A 19,347-nucleotide genomic window follows, 5' to 3' on the forward strand; every position below is an offset into this window, starting at 1 on the left:
GACTCGGACACTTTCCAATTTGAACAAGTCATTCTGCCTCTTTGGGTCTCAGCCACTATCTTTGTAAAAGAAAGGTAACAGCGCTTCTCTCATGGAGTTATTGTAACGATTTCGGAAGACAGAAATGAATGTGAAGAAACATTCTAATTATGTACTGAGGCCTTGAATAACTGGTCATCTCAAGTCAGCAATTCCCAGCTATCTTTGGTACCAATGATTTTTTCAGGATGCTCTTGTCCATCTACAGTATGTCTGCAAAATATTTATTAAGCCTTGAAGGTATAGCAACCCCTTTAGATATGCCCTGAGGTACATATGTGAAGAAAATTCTTTGCTTTCCAGGGTTTCCATTTACTTGAGCAGATGGACATGTGGATGACTAGGACATGGTATGGCAGAGAAATATGCAAGGTGCTAGGTAAAAACAGAAAGGGAGAGGACAATTCTGACTTATTCCAGATGTAGAAAAGCCAGAGGTTTGGGAAAATGGCAATTTTATAGAAAGTGAGCCCCTTAACATAGCTGCTCTATTATCAAATTTTTACAGCTCACAAGCTATTTTCTTCACTATAGAACCTATTGACCTCCCAATTCTAAGGACAATATTATTTCCCCTGCTTCTTGTTCTTCTCCACCTTCCTTTCCTTTTTTCCTCCTCTTCCTGTTCTTTTCCCTCTACCTCCTTGTCCTTCTTCGACACCCCCACAGCACAGAGAAGATCACACCTGATTATTTGAGCTATCTTCAACCACAATGACTGCTTGACCAGAGGGGAAGGGAGACAGAATGAAGATTGGCCCAGGATTAGACTTTTACAGGGGCTAAGATGTCTTGCTTTCATCTATTAGATTTGGGCCTCAGTAGACTGCAGTAGATGCAGAATTAACTCTACTTTTATCCTACTAATCAGTGAACATATTGGATTTGCTAAAAAGTTCACTTGGTTTTGTCTGTAAGATGGCTGTTATGGTGCTTAGTGGTCTTGAACTTCATTCAAAACAATTTTGTTAGATTGTATTGTGAAAACTGTCATATCAGAGTGCATTAAAAAAAGCTTATCAAAATTGGTGAATTTTTGTGGAGTCATTTTAATATTGAAGATGGAAGAAAACAAGCAATATTTTCAGCATATTATGCTTTATTATTTCAAGAAAGGTCAAAATGCAACTGAAACACACACAAAAATTTGTGCAGTGTATGGAGAAGGTGCTGTGACTGACTGAATGTTTCAAAAGTGCTTTGCAAAGTTTCATGCTGGATATTTCTCACTGGATAATGCTCCGTAGTCAGGTAGACCAGTTTTGAAGTTGATAGAGATCAAATTGAGACATTAATTGAGAACAATCAATGTTATACCACGTGGGAAGATAGCCAACATATTCAAAATATCCAAATCAATACAGTTATTAGTGAAAATGAAAAGTGTCTTATTTCATGGAAAAATCCACAGACTTTTGGCAGTCAAACCCAATATATTTGAGTGTCTTTTATAGAAATCCCAGGTACACAACTGGGCACCTGGGATAGGCATAGAATTGACTCTCCTTGCTATCCAGGAATTAATAGTCTAGTGGGAATCAAATAAATGATTAAGGAATTTCACAAATTCAAAAGAATTTGGAGACATCCAGGTTGCTATAGATGCACTTAACAGGGAAGCTAGCCTTATCTGGGAAGGCAGAGAAGGCAACTCTAGGGAAGCAGTGTTGAAGCAGAAGGATAAGTAGGCGTTAGCGAGGAGGCATTGGCAGAGTGGCTCACTCTCCTCCTTGTCACCACTTTCTCCTCCACTATTAGTGTTGAGCTCAGACCTCCTTACTCATCATGGAGGAGAGTGCTCCCCTCCACACTAGATGACACTATTCACAACTGAGAAGCAATATATGTGAGAATGTAGCTAAAGGTGCTGGCCCAAGTCTTGGGGAACTGCCCATCCTCATGGTAAAACTCCAGGCAACCATGGATTCTCTCAGGCTCATCAGTTTTCTCTGGATTGCACAGGGAAAGTCAACTGTGGGTGCCACCTCGTCCAGCAAGTCAGCTGTGTGTGTCACCTCAGGCTGCCTGAGGGTCTCTTTTGCAGATAGAGCACATGCCTCACCATGGTCCCCACAGCCCAGGCACATCATCCTTCTTCCAGTTCTGTGACCCTTATCATAAATTCTCCATTTTGTCCAAGCTTAGTCTGAATAGTTTTCCTCTCACTTGCAACTAAATCCTGACTAATGCAGTCACATTACTGAATGTTTGCATAGGTGAAAGTACATATTTTGAACCTAAACCTTTTTAAAGCATTTTTTGAAGCCAAAAATAATCATAAAGAAGCTACCTATGTTAAAGTGAACTTCGAATTAGAGTGACATTATCTACAAATATTTTACTGAGCTCTTAAGAGAACCTCTTTTAGATTTTTGAAATTAGAAATATATGTTCCTGAGTCTTTTCACATTGGTTTAAATAAACAGATAATTCTTGCTATGCTCTCATGAATACTTTTTGGTGGGGAAGCCTGGCACCAAAGAATCTGAAAGCATGTTAAGTAACAACTAGAGAAATGATGAAGACATATGGCATTTTGGGAAGAGATCCAGCATGAGTGGGCTCAGTGGCGTGTCTGGTGTTTATCAGAAGTGCAGGCAGCGGTCCCTCGGGCAGGGAGTGGCAGCATGTTCCTGTGGCTGAGACACAGTCCATTTATGGAATGAGGAATTATGTTGTCTTCACTTGCTTGGAGTGCCACAGCACAATACCACACACTGGATGGCTTAAACAACAGAAACGTATTTTCTCACAATTCTGGAGGCTCAAAGTCCAAGAAAAAGGTTTCCTTAGCTTTGGTTTCTTCTGAGGCCTGTCTCCTTATCTGGCAAATGGCCACCTTCTTGGTGTCCTCCTGTGGTCTTTCCTCTGTGCGTGCACAGGTCTGCGTCCAAACTGCCTCCTCTTATAAGGGTAGCAGTCATATTGGATTAGGGCCCACCCAGGTGACTTTATTTTACCTGAATCACCTCTTTAAAGGTCCTGATCTCCAAACACATTCTTAGGTGCTGGGGATTAAGACTTCAACATACAAATTTTGGGGGAAAAACAGTTCAGCCTCAACACACATGGAAACACACAAGTTTTCCTTTTTAGAAAATTAAAAGCAATGTTGGCAGCTCTGTAAGAACTGGCATTATTATGAGCTGAATAATAATATACAATAATCTGGCAAAAAATAAAAGAAAGCTGTAAAATGGTCAAATGGGAGCGATGAGTGGATCTTGCCTAGGGGGAGGATGGGAGAAAGGACCCCGTGGTGACACGAAAAGAGTAAGCCAGCCAAAGACACTGGTATTCAGACACATGGCAGATGGGCACAGAATCTGAATATAAAAATAACAAGAGTGTGAGAAGAACTGATTAAATTTCCTGTTTCTGGAGGGATTTAGATATGCTTAGAGTTGAAAGGGACTTTACAGACCAGCTACTCTAATTGGAGGCCCTGGGGTCAGCCAGCAGCAACTGTGGCTGGAACCAGCCCCACTCCTCCAGGATGTGACCCTAGTGGGACTCACTAATCTGTTGCTGGACATCTTGGATGTTAGAAAGTTTTCTTATGTTGAGTCTACATCATCCTTGCTGTAGCTTTCACTGATTAACCCCAGCAACTGGACTTCTGGCCCAATAGAAATGCATCTTTCTCCTTTGTATGTGACATATTGTACTTCTAAACCTTGTAGATTAGTATGGCTCACAGTTTTCAGGTCTTTGAAATAAGGTACTAAACAATTCCTTCACTTGTTCTTTAAATGGTATGATTTCAAATTCTGTCACGCTTCTAGCTACTCCTCTCCACTTTGTCAAATCACTTTTAAAAATTGTTCTAAATAAAGTGCTCTCACATGCAGAGTGGAGAATGTTGCTTTCTGTGACTAGGACAAATATTCAGTCAAAATGTTGCATCAGATTTTTTAGCACTCACAGAATGATGGCCCATATTTGTGGTCAAGGAACAGCAAGCAGGCTGTTAATAAACATTTGCTATATCAGTTACCTACTGCTTCATAACAAATTCACTCCCTAACCCCCACATTTAGCAACTTAAAAAAACAAACACTTATTATCTCAGTTTCTGAGAATCAGGAATCCAGGAATGGCTGCAGTGGGTGGTTCCAGCTCAGGGTCTTCCACGAAATTTCAGTCAGGTGTTGGCTGGGGCTGCAGACTCTGAAGACCAGATCAGCACCGGTGAACCACTTGTAAGCTCCTTCCCTGCTGTCGGCAGGGGCTTCACTTCCTCACCAAGTGTCCTCTCCATTCCCAACATGGCATTCCCCAGGGCAAGAAATGTCAAGCCACACGGTCTTTCATGTCCTAACCTTGGAAGTGATGTACCATCAATTTTGCCACATACTATTAGTCACGGGTCAACCCTGGTAGAGGTGGGGATCATGGGGATCATCTCAAAGGCTGACACTGATGAAGCATTTGCTTCAGGCCAGTTACTTTTCCTGTGCTTGTACTAGCTGAGTACTTTGCATGCATCATCTCAATGCTCTCAACATCCTCCAAAGTAGATACGATTATCATCATTCCATTTACATTTGAGGCAACTGAGGCTTAGAAATGTTAAGTAGCTTAACCAAATTGTTTCTTAAGGAGAGCATAGATTAAGACATGGCTCTAAATTCAGAGCAAAATGGTTTTATTTATTTATTTATTTTTAACCAAAAGCCTTTATTCATTGAACTACTAACCAGATGTCTCCTAATTCATCCTTGTACAAATAATTTTTTTAAGTATTGATTGAAGAACTTTGCATTTTACTTCTATTAAATTTTGCATAGTTATTAAATATTACAAGGCCATTTTCATTTGAGTCTCTCATTTGTGAATTCTTTTCACCTCCTTATGCCATCTACAAATCCTTCTATTTGTACACAGGTCATGATGGAAAACAATGCTGAAGAAACCAGAATGCACAGATGTGTCTATAAAACAGGGTATACATTAGGATAAAATAAAAGTCTGTTGACAAAATATACATAGTTTTTGAAGTAAAATTATCTATAAAATTGAAGGTTAAATTTGTTCTCCATAGCCAAATTTGTCAATATGGATATTTGTCCACAATGGACCTGAGGTTGCCCAGTCTGTCCCATGACACTTACATAAAATTGTCTCAAGACCTTTATCTCTTTTCCTTTGGGAAGATCAGTCCTCTCCCAGCATTTCAGCAGGTTCCAGGTTTTCATATTCCTGTCTTCACCTGTGGGTCTGAACTGTTCCCACTGAACTCCAGCAGCTCCTGCCACTGTTCACTCTGCTCGTCTGTTTTCCCTAGAAACTACTTACAGGAGACATTGTTTATATACCAGACTTTACTAGACATTTTGGGGAGATGGAAAGATTCAGTATCAATGAACATAAAACTGAATATTAGTATTTCCTTAAGAGTTCTTTGATCACCTGGGTTGCTCGTTCTCCATATTCCCTAAAATCCCTAACTCTCAACGCCCCTCACTTCAGAAAGCAGAGCAACTTGGACCTGCGTTCCTGATAGAACTCGGGGCTAACTTTCATTATATAAGGATTCAATAATTTTCTCTGCTTTCAGCAAAGAATTTGAAGAGGTTTTGATGTTTCCGTGTTTCCTCTCTCCCTCTTGAGCCTCCATGTCTATTGTTCTACCTGTCTTTATAAGTGGAGATGAGTAGTGTATTTTTTTTTCCCACTGGTAGGCCTTACACAATTTCCCTTAGAAGGTAGAACCTGTTGTCAGCTTTGGTTTTAAGTAACATTATTTTCTTTCTTCTGTTATAAGCAGGATTGAACCAATAGTACTATGAGATACAGAGGGTTGCCAGGGAGAGTCCAGTTGATTTGGAGTGGTTTTTGAATAGTGCCTCCTCACATTCTCAAAATGTCCTGGTTGGGATCACAACTTACACAATCATTCTAGTCAAAGACAAGTTGACAGAATTTTTAAAATGTCATTGATGTGACAACATCAAAGCAAAAAGGAATTGAGGCTATTTGGTGTAACTGGGGCAAAGGCTAGATTAATTTTGTTAAAAAATGCTTCAGTTTAATGCCCTTAAACACATTGACCAGTAGTGACCTGACCTATTCAGGCATTTATAGTTTCCACAGTAGGGACCTTACCAATGTGTCTCATTTTTTACAGTGTACAGAGAGGTTCATTTTTAGAAACTAACAGCATAAAAGGGGAACTAAGGAAAGCAGATGTGTCTGTGTACACATCAGGTATCAATAAATATAAATCACAGGAGCTCCCTGAGCCAGCAGGGCTCGTCTCCACTCTCTTTCTGCCGTAATATTCCCCACACTCCTTCCTGAGGAAAGAACCAGGGGGAGAAGGAGGCTTTGTTCTGTCCACCGGGGAACACTGCAGCATGCCTGTGGAGAGTCTAACAGATTCGTTTCCTCTGAGGAGCAGTTTTTGAGGGGATGTATACAGGATAACATATCGCAAATAGCTTTGTTATGTTTGTGCCACAGTGATTGGATATGGAGTGCAAATTAATACAGGTTGAGGGGAGGCAGAGTGTGTTGAGAAAGACGTGGAGATGGTAAGACATTAAGCTGGACTTTGAAGGCTGGATGGGCATTCAGTTGATGAAGAGATGGAAGAGAGGAATTAAAGACATGGGAAGAATTTATCAGTAGAGATTTTAAGACCTGTGAATAGCAAAGTACCTGGGATCTTGATTGGATCAGTCTGGAAGGAAGATTAATGCAGAAGCTGGGTATGTAATAAAATCAAAAAAGTGTGGATACTGGAGGCAGGAAAACTGGGAAGGAATTAGTTAAAACCCATCCAGATGCTAGATAATAAGAACCTGGGTGCAAGACAGTGGCAATAAGTGTGCAAAACACAGTGTGATGGTGAGAAAGGATGGCTGGCTGGTTGGGGAGGCAGAGCTGGAAGAACACTGAAAGATAAGGTTTCAATGGGATGAACGTGAAAATAAATTGTGCCCTGTTACAGAAGTAAGAAAGTAGACAAACGGGACTTTTTTGATGGTTGTGGCGAGGATCAAGAGAGAGGATACAAGGGAGTAGAAATGACAGCAGGCTTATGGATGAGAACATCTACCAGGAGGCGGCCACATGTACAAGCCATGGCACTCTTGTCACAGAATGCTACAAAGCATACATCTCTGGGTCTGTGTGTCTGTGATTTATCGATCTTGAACAGGGAAGGAAGATTGGCCTTACTTTTCTTCCTTCAACATTTTCAAGTGCCTCACTCTACCATAGGAATTATTAACATGATACGTTCTTTGTCTTTACTGAGCTCACAGCCCATGGTATGAGGCCAACAAGTAAGTGGAACTGGCAGAATAGTACTTTGGTGTAGTCATCAAGGTGCCGTGCCCCTCCACCCCTGGTCATTCTCCTACTGCTCTTTTGTTCATAGTAAAATAGCAACCAGGTCAGAAATGATACAGCAGGGAAGGAAAAACAAACCTTTAAGCCCCAAAATTGATTCTTAAAAATTTAGAGTCCAGAGCTTGCAGAAACCTCAGCCTTTTGAGTATCAAAAATCAAAGTTGACACCAAAAACAGTACGTGATGATAATGTGGGAGCCAGTCCCACTGCCCCGGTAAGGATGTGCTGCACCACACTGGGGTGGGGCAGGAGGACAAGGCTCAGGGAAAAAGAGCTGAGAAGGAGGGCACCTTGCTCCATACGCTGGAACTGAGTTATTGGGGTGGGGGTTGGGGGATGGTGTAGAGATAGACCCAGCAGAGGTTTGGAGCTTTGCAAGCAGAAAGTTCCTACTTTCCATTTCCTTTGAGAGGCAGCAAGCCTTGTGAACCAAATGTCTGCCTTCTCCAAACTTTCCCAGGGGCATGGTGAGGAAGCAATAGAGAAAGACCAACTTGGTTGGCTAGTATGAATTTCCCAGAGCACCAGAGCCATAAGGCAGACAGAGGTGGGAGTCTGGAGGGGTGGTGGTTGGAGGTTGGAAACAGCAGGGATAGTACGAGGACTGAGGACCAGAGATTAATTGCAGCTGCTGATGCTGGGAGGGGATGCAGGTGATAGGAGGCAGTGGGATGATGGCATTTCAACCAATGCTGGTATGGACAGAGGTTAACTGATAACCACATACTGCCTCCTAATTGATAGTGGACACAATGGGACCATCCCTACCACCACCCCAAAACTTATGGGTAACACAGAAGTCCCTGAACTACCTAGAAAAGCCTGATTTATTTCAGTTTAGCATGAACTAAGATGGAATTTAGGCCATTAGGTATACTAAAGACTTGAGAAGATTTAAACATTATTCTTTTATCAATCTAAGTTTGTGGACTGAGACTATACTTGCTTCAAGATAACTGCAGTGTAGTGTGACAAAGGCAGATGGAGCCCTGGGTGCTCTCTGAGGACAAGAGGTCTATCCAGTCTGAGGAGGTCGGAGTGAACGATGTGCCATGCTGAGCAGAGTACTGTGGGGTGAAGGAGAGCAGCGGTGAGGTAAGGGACCCCCTTCCTAGCCAACCCCGAATGGCCACAGTTCAGGGAGTGATAAAAAGGAGGCTCTAAGTGAAATGTAATGGGTTGACTGGGTCAAACCCCAAAGCCCTTTCACATGCAGGACATTCCTGCGGTTCGAAGAAGAGGAAGGACATTTTCATTTCAGAGCAACCATTCTGGATGAATGTAAAGAAAGGACTGGGGACTGGCTAGCTAACTAGCTGCTTCTGGAAGCTGTTTTTCATTCTGCCTCCTGTCTTATCTTTACTACTACTATCACATTGATCCTAACCATCCCAAAGCCTGCACTGCATCAGAAAAGAGGAAGGCACTTCTTTCCAAGTTTTATAAAGTGACAATCAACAGTGAGTCCAGAAATAAGTGTTTGGGAAGTGAAAGCTACTGTTTAGAATCAAAATTGGTGGAATTTTAATAGCCAAGTCTTAAGTTTAGAAAACAGAATAAGCTGGTGTGATATTAGGACATAGAAATGTCTCCTACACACATATATACACACATAATATTCTATAATTAAGTGTTACTAAGAACGAACTTTAAAATAAACTGAGAAATGCGTATACTTTTATTTACTCAAGGTTTACTTTAAAATAACAATTGAGATATTTATTGAGAACTCAAAAATTCTCAAAGATAAACTAGTATAAAATCCTTTTGGCTAAAAAAAGCAAAATAAAACTGCTATCACAAAACAACTTTGAACTTGGCTGTTTCACACTCAGAGAATGGCTTTCTTTCAGTGAGGATACGAAGCATGCCCTTTGCAACAATGTTCTTTTCTAATATAAGTGGAGTAGCTTAGCTTTCTACTTCTGATTCAAATTAGATTTACTTGTGAGTTTGTTCATTTCTTTTTGTTGTTGTTTTTATTGTGAAGGAAGGGCTTCTTTGGCTAAAACAAAAACAAAAACTGAAAACTAGCTTTGTAGCAGAAAGACCACTATTCTTGGTCTTTCTGCTACAAAGACCAAGAAGTCTGAAGTAAGGCAGTCAATTCTGCCACTGCAATAAAATCTCTATATTTTGGTTTCTTCACCAGCAGACTGAGGGACATAATATCTTTTTCTTGGGGTGCCATGAGAATTAACTGAGTTGTTGCTCAGGGAAATGCCTGCACCAATATTGGGGTTGGCATGTGCTCAGTACTCATTAGCATCCTGCCCTCTTCCCTAAAAGACTGAAGCAGAAAGCTGCATTTATTTCTCTCCATGGAACTAAGAGAGTGGGGGCAGTGAGTATGTATTTTTCATGTTTTTTCAAGGCTGGCAATATATCCCAGTATAGCTGAAGCTAATAACCAGAAAACAGTCACAAGTTTCCATTCTCTCCCTCTATCCTACGCTAAGTTATACAAGAGCAGAGAAAGCTCCAAAGAAAAACATCATTAAGCCCATCCTCTGGCATCAGAGAGTCCCATTTCTCCTGAGAATCCTTAAGATTCTACAGTATCACTCATTTCCTCCGGGTGGGCAAAACCTAAAGACAACCCATCATACTTTAGGGGTGCTGGGAGTCTGTGCTGTTCCTTAAGAGGGTGGCAGAAGTCTTGACTGAAGCTGTTCAACCCAATAAACAAGAGTCTTCCATGTGGGGAGATCTAACATTTATTCAATCAACAAATGCTGAGTGCCTGCCAGGGCCACTGCTAGTGACTGGGACACATAGAACATGTGATCAGTCAACATGAAATTGCATGACATCAGCATGCTCATGTCACCCAAATGTCACTGAATAAGTGACAGTGTGCACAATGTTTCATTAAACACCTATTAACATAATAACAGTAGCTGATGACATCACAAAAAGCCAAACTCAGAATGCAAGGACTGCAGAGCATACAGACCAAGGTCCAATGCAGCAGGAGCTGGCTGGACAGCAACACGGGCGATGCTCAGACAGCTGGGGATGACCCTCGAGAGTCCACTTTACAGATGAACAATTTTACCACAATCTAAAAATTTCTCTCTAACTCCCAAACTGATGTTCCGTCACTCAATAAAGACTGAGCCAAATAAATGATGCAATATTGACCGTGAATCCAAATATTTTAGGCATGGATGGGGAAAAACCTAACATCTTTTTATCAACCGCAAAGAGAAAACTCAAGTAGACAGGTGAAGATGACAAAAGTTTTTTTAAGCATAACATAAACACACAAAACTCTTAACAGTACTGGATCAGCGTATACTTCTGTTGTTGCAAACACTATCTTCAAAAGAGCGGTGAAGAAGAGACTGACAATGGAACAGAGCTATTTTTTCATCTCCAAAATGGCACTTCCTGGTCCACGGTGCTTAGCACTGCAGATGTTGCAGAATTGCGCAGGAGAGGTCTAAAATGTAATTTAAAAACACAGATTAAAAAAAACAAACAAACTACTTTTGTTTCTACTTTCACATTCAGAAATATTATGGGACATCAGTTAGGGGACAGGGAGAATGCTATGAAATGTCATTTCTATTCCTTGAGATTATTGCTGGTTCACATAGGATTCCATCTAGAATAGCTGTTATTCAAAGGACACCCCATAGCAAAACAAGTCCCATGTGACAGAGAGGAACATGACACTAAAAAAGAGCGGGGTCATGATGCAGAAATCAGGTTGAGAGAGCTGTACGAAACATAAAATGGTTCTTACTATATCTCATGTCTCCATAGCTCAACAGTCATCAATTTTACCTGAACAAATTCACTTAAATGAATATGATTTTATAATGCTTAGTATAATATATTAAACATTTTGACATTTGAGAATTAGATGAATTAATTTTCTTAATATGATATAAAACTGTATCATAATTTTGAGAACCCACAGAGCCATAGGGTGACAGGCTACAATTTTGAGCATATCTACAAAATTGACTGCATCAATTTCTCTTTAGTTGATGGTGGCTAGCTGCCAACTCACCATGCTGGGCACGGGCAGGCACTCCTTGTGGAACATATGCCGGCAATGGAAGACCACCACACTGAAGGGCTTAGCTGCGTCTGGGGGCGGAGGGCATAAAAGAAAGGAGGACTCAATGCAACAAGCAGATCAGAAACTTGCAAAACCAGTCTTTTTCTTTTTTCCCTATCCTCTCATACCCCTCCCCTTTAGCAAATGTCCGTTTTTTTCTATGTAGATCTGTTTTAGTAATTTTTAAAATAATTCCACATATAAGTGAAATTATATGATATTTTCCTTTTTCTTTCTGACTTACTTCACTTAGCATAATATAATACCCTCTAGTACATCCATACTGTTGCAAATGGCAAGATTTTGGGTTTTTTTTTATGGCTGAGTAATATTTCATCGTATATACCACATCTTCTTCATCCATTCATCTATTTATTGATGGGTACCTAGGTATCTAGGTATCTTCTAGATCTTAGCTATTGTAAATAATGCTGCAATGAACATAGGGAGTATATATGTCTTTTTGAATTCATGTTTGTTTTTTTCAGATCGATATCCAATAGTGGAATTGCTGGGTCAATTGGCAGCTCTTTTTAATTTTTTTTTTGAGGAATATTCATACTTTTTTCCCACAGTGGCTGCACCAATTTATAATCCTAACAGTACACAAGGGTTCCCTTTTTTTCCACATCCTGGTCAAAACTTGTTATTCATTGAGTTTTTTGATGATAGCCATTCTGACATATGTCAGGTGATATCTCATTGTGGTTTTATTTGTATTTCTCTGATGATTAGTGATGTTGAGCATCTTTCCATATTTCTGTTGGACATCTGTATATGTCCTCTTGAGAGAAATGTATAAACAGGTCCTCTGCTCATTTTTTAATCAGACCGTTTGGTTTTGTTCAAAAAGTTTTCAGTTTGATGTAGTCCCACTTGTTAATTTTTGTTTTTGTTGTTGCCCTTGCTGGAGGAGACACATCCTCCAAAAGATATTGCTAAGGGCAACGTCAAAGAGTTTATTGTGTATGTTTTCTTCTAGGAGTTCCAGGCCTTAAACTTAAGTCTTTAATCCATTTGGAGTTTATTTTTGTATACGGTCCAATTTAGAAAGTGGCCCCATTTCATTTTTGTTTGCATGTAGATGTCCAGTTTTCCCAACACCATTTACTTAATGAGACTGCTTTTACTGCATTGTATATTTTTGCTTCCTTTGTCATAGATTAATTGATCATATAAGCAAGCGTTTAGTTCTTGGCTATTTTATTCCATTGATCTATATCTCTGTTTTTATGCCAGTATGCACAGTTTTGATCATTTTAGTTCTGTAGTAGTTTGAAATCTGGGAGCATGTCACCTTTCCCTTTGTTCTTTTTCAAGGCGGGGTCTTTTGTGGTTTCATATACATTTTTGGATTAGTTGTTCTAAGAAGAATGCCACTGGTATTTTTAATAAGGATTGCAGTGCATCTGTAAATGACTTAAGATAGTAGTAAGGACATTTTACAATTATTAATCTTTCCAATCCATCAGTGTGGTATATCCTTCCATTTACTTGTTACCTTCTTCAATTTCTTTTAATATCTCACAGTTCTCTCAGGACGAGTCTTTCACCTCTTTGGTTAGGTTTATTCCAAGGTATTTTTTTGATGTAATTGTAAATAGGATTTTCTTAATTTCTTCTTATCATTCATTATTGGTTAATGAAACAGAAGAAAATTCTGTATAATGATTTTTGTATCCTGGAATTTTACTGAATTCATTTATTAATTCTAATAGTTTCTTGCTGGAGTCTTTAGGGTTTTCCATGTAAAGTACCATGCTATCTGCAAATAATGAGAGTTTTATTTCTTCCTTTCTGAGTTAGACGCCTTCATTTCTTTTTCCTGTCTGACTGTTCTGGTTAGGACTTCCAGTACTACGTTAAATAGAAGTGGTAATAGTAGGCATCCTTGTCTTATTCCTCATCTTAGAGGGAAGGCTTTCAGCTTTTCACCATTGAGTACAATATTAGCTGTGGGTTTGTCATATGTAGTCTTTATAATATTGAGGTATGTTCTTTCTATACCCAGTTTGCTGAGTTTTTACCATAAAAGGATGTTAAATTTTGTCAAATCCTTTTTCTGCCTCTACTGAGATACCCTATCATTTCTATCTTTCATTTTGTTAGTGGGGTGTATGTATCATGTTGATTGATTTACAGATAATGAAGCCTCCTTGCATCCTTGGAATAATCTTACTTGGTCATGGTGTATAATCCTCTTAATGTATACTTCATCTGGTTTACTAGTATTTTGTTAAAAATTTCTACATCTATGTTCATCAAGCATATTGGCCTCTAATTTACCTTTTTTGTAATGTCTTTGGTTGAGTTTGGAAGTGTTTCTTTTACTATAATTTTTAACATAGTTTAAGAAGAATGGGTATTAATTCTTCTTTAAATGTGTGGTAGAATTCCCCTGTGAAGCCATCTGCTCCAGGACTTTTATTTGTTGGGCGTTTTTTGATTATTTGCTCAATTTCATTACTAGTAACTGGTCTGAGATTTATTATTTCTTCCTGTCATGTAAGAAATTTATCCATTATGTGTCAAATTTGTTGGCATATAATTTTTCAAAGTATTTAATGATTCTTTGTATTTCTGTGTTGTCAGTTGTTAACTTCACTTTCATTTATGATTTTATTTATTTGGCCTCTCTTTCCTTTATTCTTGATGAGTTTGGTTAAAGGTTTCTTAATTTTGTTTATCTTTTCAAATAACCAACTCTTAGTTTCATTGAACTTTTCTATTGTTTTTTAAATTTCTATTTTATTTCCATTCCAATCTTAATTATTTCCCTCCTACTGTTTACTTTGGGTTTTATTTGTTCCCCCACCCCCCAGTTCTCATAGATGTAGAGTTAGATGGTTTATTTGGAATTTTTCTTGTTTCCTGTTGTAGGCCTGTATAGCTATGAACATCCAACTTAGAACTGTTTTTTTTCCAGCTTTTTATTTATTTTTATTTTTTATTTTTTAAATTTTTGTTATTCAATTACAGTTGTATGCCTTTTCTCCCCATCCCTCCACCCTACCACAGCTGAACCCACCTCCCTCCCCCACCTCAACCCTCCCCCTGGATTTTGTCCATGTGTCCTTTATAGTAGTTCCTGTAATCCCACTGTCCCCTCCCCACTCCCCCCTGGCTATTGTTAGATTGTTCTTAACTTCAATGTCCCTGGTTATATTTTGTTTGCTTTTTCTTCTGTTGATTATGTTCCAGTTAAAGGTGAGATCTGTTTTTGTTGCATTCCATAAAGTATGTTTAGAAAAGTTGTGTTTTTATCTTCATTTGTGTCAAGGTAGTTTTTGAATACCTATTTGATTTCTTCTTTGATTTACTGGCTGTTTAGTTCTCATGTCCATTAGTTTTCATGTATTTGTATTTTTTTCCCCCCAGTTTTCCTTCTATAGTTGATTTCTACTGTCATGCCATTGCAGCTGGAAAAGATGCATGATAATGATTTCAATCTCCTTGAATTTACTGAGGCTTGTTATATGGCCTAATATGTGATCTATTCTGGAGAAGGATCCATATGCACTTGAAAAATTGTGTATTCTACTCTCAAGTTTTTGGATGAAATGTTCTATAAATATCTATTAAGTTGACCTGGTCTAATGTGACACTTAAAGCCATTACTTCCTTATTAATTTGTCTCAATGATCTATCCATTGATATAAGTAGGGTATTAAAATCCCCTCCTATTACTGAATTTCTCCTTTTATCTGTCCATTAACATTTGTTTCATGTATTTAGTTGCTCCAATGTTGGGTTGCAGATATTTATGATTGCTATATACTTTTTTTTGATTGACCATTTTATAATTATGTATGTCTTTGCCTTTTTGTTATATATTGTTTTAAAGTCTATTTAGTCTGATATGAGTATTGCTACCCCAGCTATCTTTTCATTTCTATTTGCATGAAATATCTTTTACCATCCCTTAGCTTTCAGTCTGTGTGCCCTTTGATTTGAAGACTCTTGTAGGCAGCATATAGGTGAGTCATGTTTTTTAATTATTCAGCCCCTCTATGTCTTTTTTAAAGTATTATTTATTTATTTATTTATTTATTTATTTATTTTTTAGAGAGAGGGGAGGGATGGAGAAAGACAGGGAGAGAAACACTGACTTGTTGCCTCTTACGTGCCACCAACTGGGGACCTGGCCCACAACCCAGGCATGTGCCCTGACTGGGGATCAAACCGGCGACCTTTCTGTTCACAGGCCAATGCTTAATGCACTAAGCCACACCCGCCACAGCACCACTCTTTTTTTTATTGGAGCATTTACTACATTTTTCATTTAAAATAATTATGATAACTGTGTGCTTACTGCCATTTTGTAAATTGTTTTTGGTTATTTCTATAGTTCTGTTCTTTCCTTTTCTTCTCTTGTTCTTTTCCCTTATGATCTGCTGGTTTTCTTTAGTTTTTTGTTTGAGTTCTGTCCTCTTTATTCTTTGTGTATCTTTTGTACATCTTTGGTTTGTGGTTACCGTAAGGTTTATGTATATCATTCTATATCTATAGCAGTTTATTTTAAGCTGATAGGTGTTTAAGTTTGAATATACTCTAAAGGACTATATTTGTACATCCCCTCCATACTTTAAGTTTCTGATGTCATATTTTAGTTGATTTTATGTTGTGTCTTTTAACTACTTATTGTAGTCTGAGTTGAGTTTGGTACTTTTTTTTTTTTTTTGATCAAAAGGTAGTAGCTTTTTAAGTGTCTGATTTGCTATATTTATTAACTATTTGGCTTTACCTATGATATTTTTCTTTTCTCATATTTTCTTATTTCTGGTTAGTGTATTTCCTTTTTACTTAAAGAAGACCCTATCACTGGTTTAATAGTGATGAGCTCCTGTAGTTTTTGTTTGTCAGAAAAACTTTTCTCATCTTCAATTCTGAATTACCTTGTTGGGTAAATTATTCTAGGTTGTAGGTTCCCTTCTTTCAGCACTTTAAATATGTCCTGCCACTGCCTCTTGGTCTGGAAAGTTGAGGCTGAGAAATCAGCCTTTTGGGGTTTCCTTTGTATAACTAGTTGTTTCCTTTTTTCAAGATTCACTTTATACCTAACTTTGCCAATATAATTACTATATGCCTTGGTGTGGGTCTCTTTGGGTTTATCTTATTTGGAATTCTCTGTGCTTCCTGAACCTGGATGTGTATTTCCTTTTGCAGGTTAGGAAAGTTTTCAGCTGTTATTTCTTTAAATAAAGTTTCTGTTCCTTCCTTTTCCTTCTGGGACCTCTATAAATGCAAATTTGTGTGCTTGATGTTATCCCAGAGGTCCTTTAAGCTACCTTTGTTTTTCAAAAATCTTTTTTCTTTTTACTGTTCTGATTGATTTCCACTAGTCTGTCTTTCAGGTCACTGGTTCATTCTTCTGTGTAAGATAATCAATTATTGTATTTTTCATTTCAGTTACTGTGTTCTTCAGTTCTACCTGGTTCTTTGTTATACTTTCTAAGTTTTTGTTAAAGTTCTCCCTAAATTCCTCTATTTCACTCTCAAGTTTGGTGAGCATCCTTATGACTGATTCTTTGAATTACTCACTAGGCAAATTACTTGTCTCCATATCCTTAGAATTTTCTTCCGGGGATTTTTCTTATTCCTTCATCTGAGAAACATTCTTCTGATTTTTTCATTTAGTTTGACTTTCTATATTTGTTATATAAATTAAGACAAAATAGCCACCTCTCCCAGTCTTGAAAACAGTGGCCTTGTACAGAAGTACCTCTCTGTAGGGTATGTCTGTTGGGTGGTTTTGGCAGGCCAGCCAGAGCCAAGCAAGGGCCTATGGTATTCGGAGCACTAGCTTATTGTGCCAGGGCAGCTCTGGGTGGGGAGGCCAGGTGAAACAACTTTGTCTGGAGCTGAAAGAGCTCAAGTGATGTGTCAGGGAATACAGTGTGGTGACCTTGCAGCTGGGTCAGAGCACCTGGATATGGCTCCTGGCCACCCAATGGAGCTGTCAAATGGTGGGTGGGGTGGAATGTAAGCAATGGTGCTCACTGGTCCTCTGGCCCAGACATTTTCCAAAGCTGCTGGAGAGCTCCTGTGGCTTCCCAGTTTTCTCTATTTGGTCTCTTTTTCTAGTTTGTTGGTCAGAAGCTGTTCATTCAGCACTCAGTTGTCTCTCAGGAGTAACTGCTATGTATGTGCATATTTCAGTTTGCTCACAGGAGGAGGGGAGTTCAACGTTCTGCCATTGCTGCCACCTTGAACCTGTATCTTAAACCAGTCTTTTCCCCCCCATGTGTTAGCATACTTTTTATAAAATTAATTTGAATTTACTGCAGTGACACTGGTTAATAGAATTATATAGGTTTAAGTGTACAATTCTATAATACATCATCTGTATATTGTATTGTGCGTTCAGCAGCCAAACCAGTATTAATGAAAGTCCAGCTGTAGTCAAATGAACTGCCTTAGGAGGACTGCTTATTTATAAATGCATTCCTGAGTTGGGGTGGTGGTCAAATGAAAAATAGATATTCTATTCTTGTTTCCATATGAGTCACAGGTTACTTGCTTGGTTTTTATGCCATTTACTACAACTACTAACTGGGGACAGTTCCATATGCAAATTTAACCATATTAACCATGTTAGAGTCCATACATTTTTGTGCATTCCCTCCTCCTGAACCCTGCTCCTACATAGAATTGTTACACACCACATAATGAGGTCAGTTTTGTGGCTTTATAAAAATGCTTTCTGCCAGTTCACCTACTATCTTTGTCAAGATCATCTTCTGATTTCAGGGTAGAGCTTGGTTAAACCCTAGGCTGTAACCTTGTACTGTACTACACTTCTGCAGGAATTTAATCTAACTGTACAGTGCCAGTGTATTCAGTCTCTTTCTGTTAAAACACTGCCTAAAACACTATGGAAGCTCACTTCTTTCCCTGTGCCCAATGCAGTTTGTAACATAAACAGTTAAAATCCAAACCTACTTATTTCTTCTAGAAAAGGCCCTAAGTGGAAAAACTTTTCATGCTCTGGCTGTATTAAATAATCCCTGAAAGGTAAGTAAATGCTACATCAACTAGATCATTTACTATTTCTCTAAGGTGAATTTATATTAAAACAACAACAATGACAACAAAGATTTTTTTAGTATCCTGACAATGTTCTTTAATTTCTATTTTTAAATTACAGACTTTTCCTCTTCTCATGTCATATGATCCAATGTAAGATGATTTGATTATACATGAAGATAAATAAACCAAGAATTATAAACAAATGCTTATGTCTCTTAAGAAGTCACTATTTCAAATAGATGGGGGGGGGGCGTTAATTATATTTCCATTGACATGTGAGGTAATTTGGATGCCAAAACCATATAGGAGAGAAAAAGTTTTAAAAAAGGGAAAGCCTTATAAAAATTTTTCCCACATATAAACATCGTTCTTCAACCTTGGAATTTAAACACATTGACAGTAAGGTTTCATTTTATTTTGTTTTACTCTACAGCAGTGCTTCGCAAAGAATGGCCCCTGAACCAGTAGCATCAATATTACTTGGGAACTTGTTAGAAATGCAAATCCTCATGTCTTACACTGGAAATACTGAACTGGAACCTCCGCGAGTGGGACCAGCATTCTGGGCTTTAACAAACTTGCCAGGTGATGCTGACTCACTCCACAGTTTAAGGTCCTTAGCTCTAAAGAATGGCACTATCGGCAGGCAACTGAGTAGAGATGTGGGCTGAAATTATTCTCTAAACTGGATTATTCTGAAAGTTATATAATTTTATTAAAATTTCACTCATCATTAACACCTATGGGAGGATCTTTGCCCCTCCCAACCATCTTACCTGATGGAAGAATAGGGGAAAGGCATGATTCACAAATGTTCTCCTCTGCAAGGAAACACACACTTGAGATT

The 19,347-nt window shown here is 38.6% G+C and overlaps 1 protein-coding gene across 2 annotated transcripts in view; it reads right to left on the reverse strand.

Annotated features, from left to right (window-relative positions):
* Positions 1-5,724: 5,724 nt before the first annotated feature.
* VPS41 (VPS41 subunit of HOPS complex) overlaps positions 5,725-19,347 on the reverse strand; it is a 214,999-nt gene continuing 201,376 nt past the window's right edge. For both annotated transcript variants that reach the window (XM_024558322.4, XM_045193260.3), the window contains exons 27-29: positions 19,277-19,321; positions 11,421-11,500; positions 5,725-10,844 (exon numbers count right to left, since the gene is read on the reverse strand). In XM_024558322.4, the coding sequence (XP_024414090.1) occupies positions 10,764-10,844; positions 11,421-11,500; positions 19,277-19,321 (206 nt within the window). In that variant the 3' untranslated portion in view covers positions 5,725-10,763. The remainder of the gene's footprint in view (positions 10,845-11,420; positions 11,501-19,276; positions 19,322-19,347) is intronic.

The sequence above is a fragment of the Desmodus rotundus genome, chromosome 6 (assembly GCF_022682495.2).
Source record: "Desmodus rotundus isolate HL8 chromosome 6, HLdesRot8A.1, whole genome shotgun sequence".
Classification (NCBI taxonomy): Eukaryota; Metazoa; Chordata; class Mammalia; order Chiroptera; family Phyllostomidae; genus Desmodus; species Desmodus rotundus.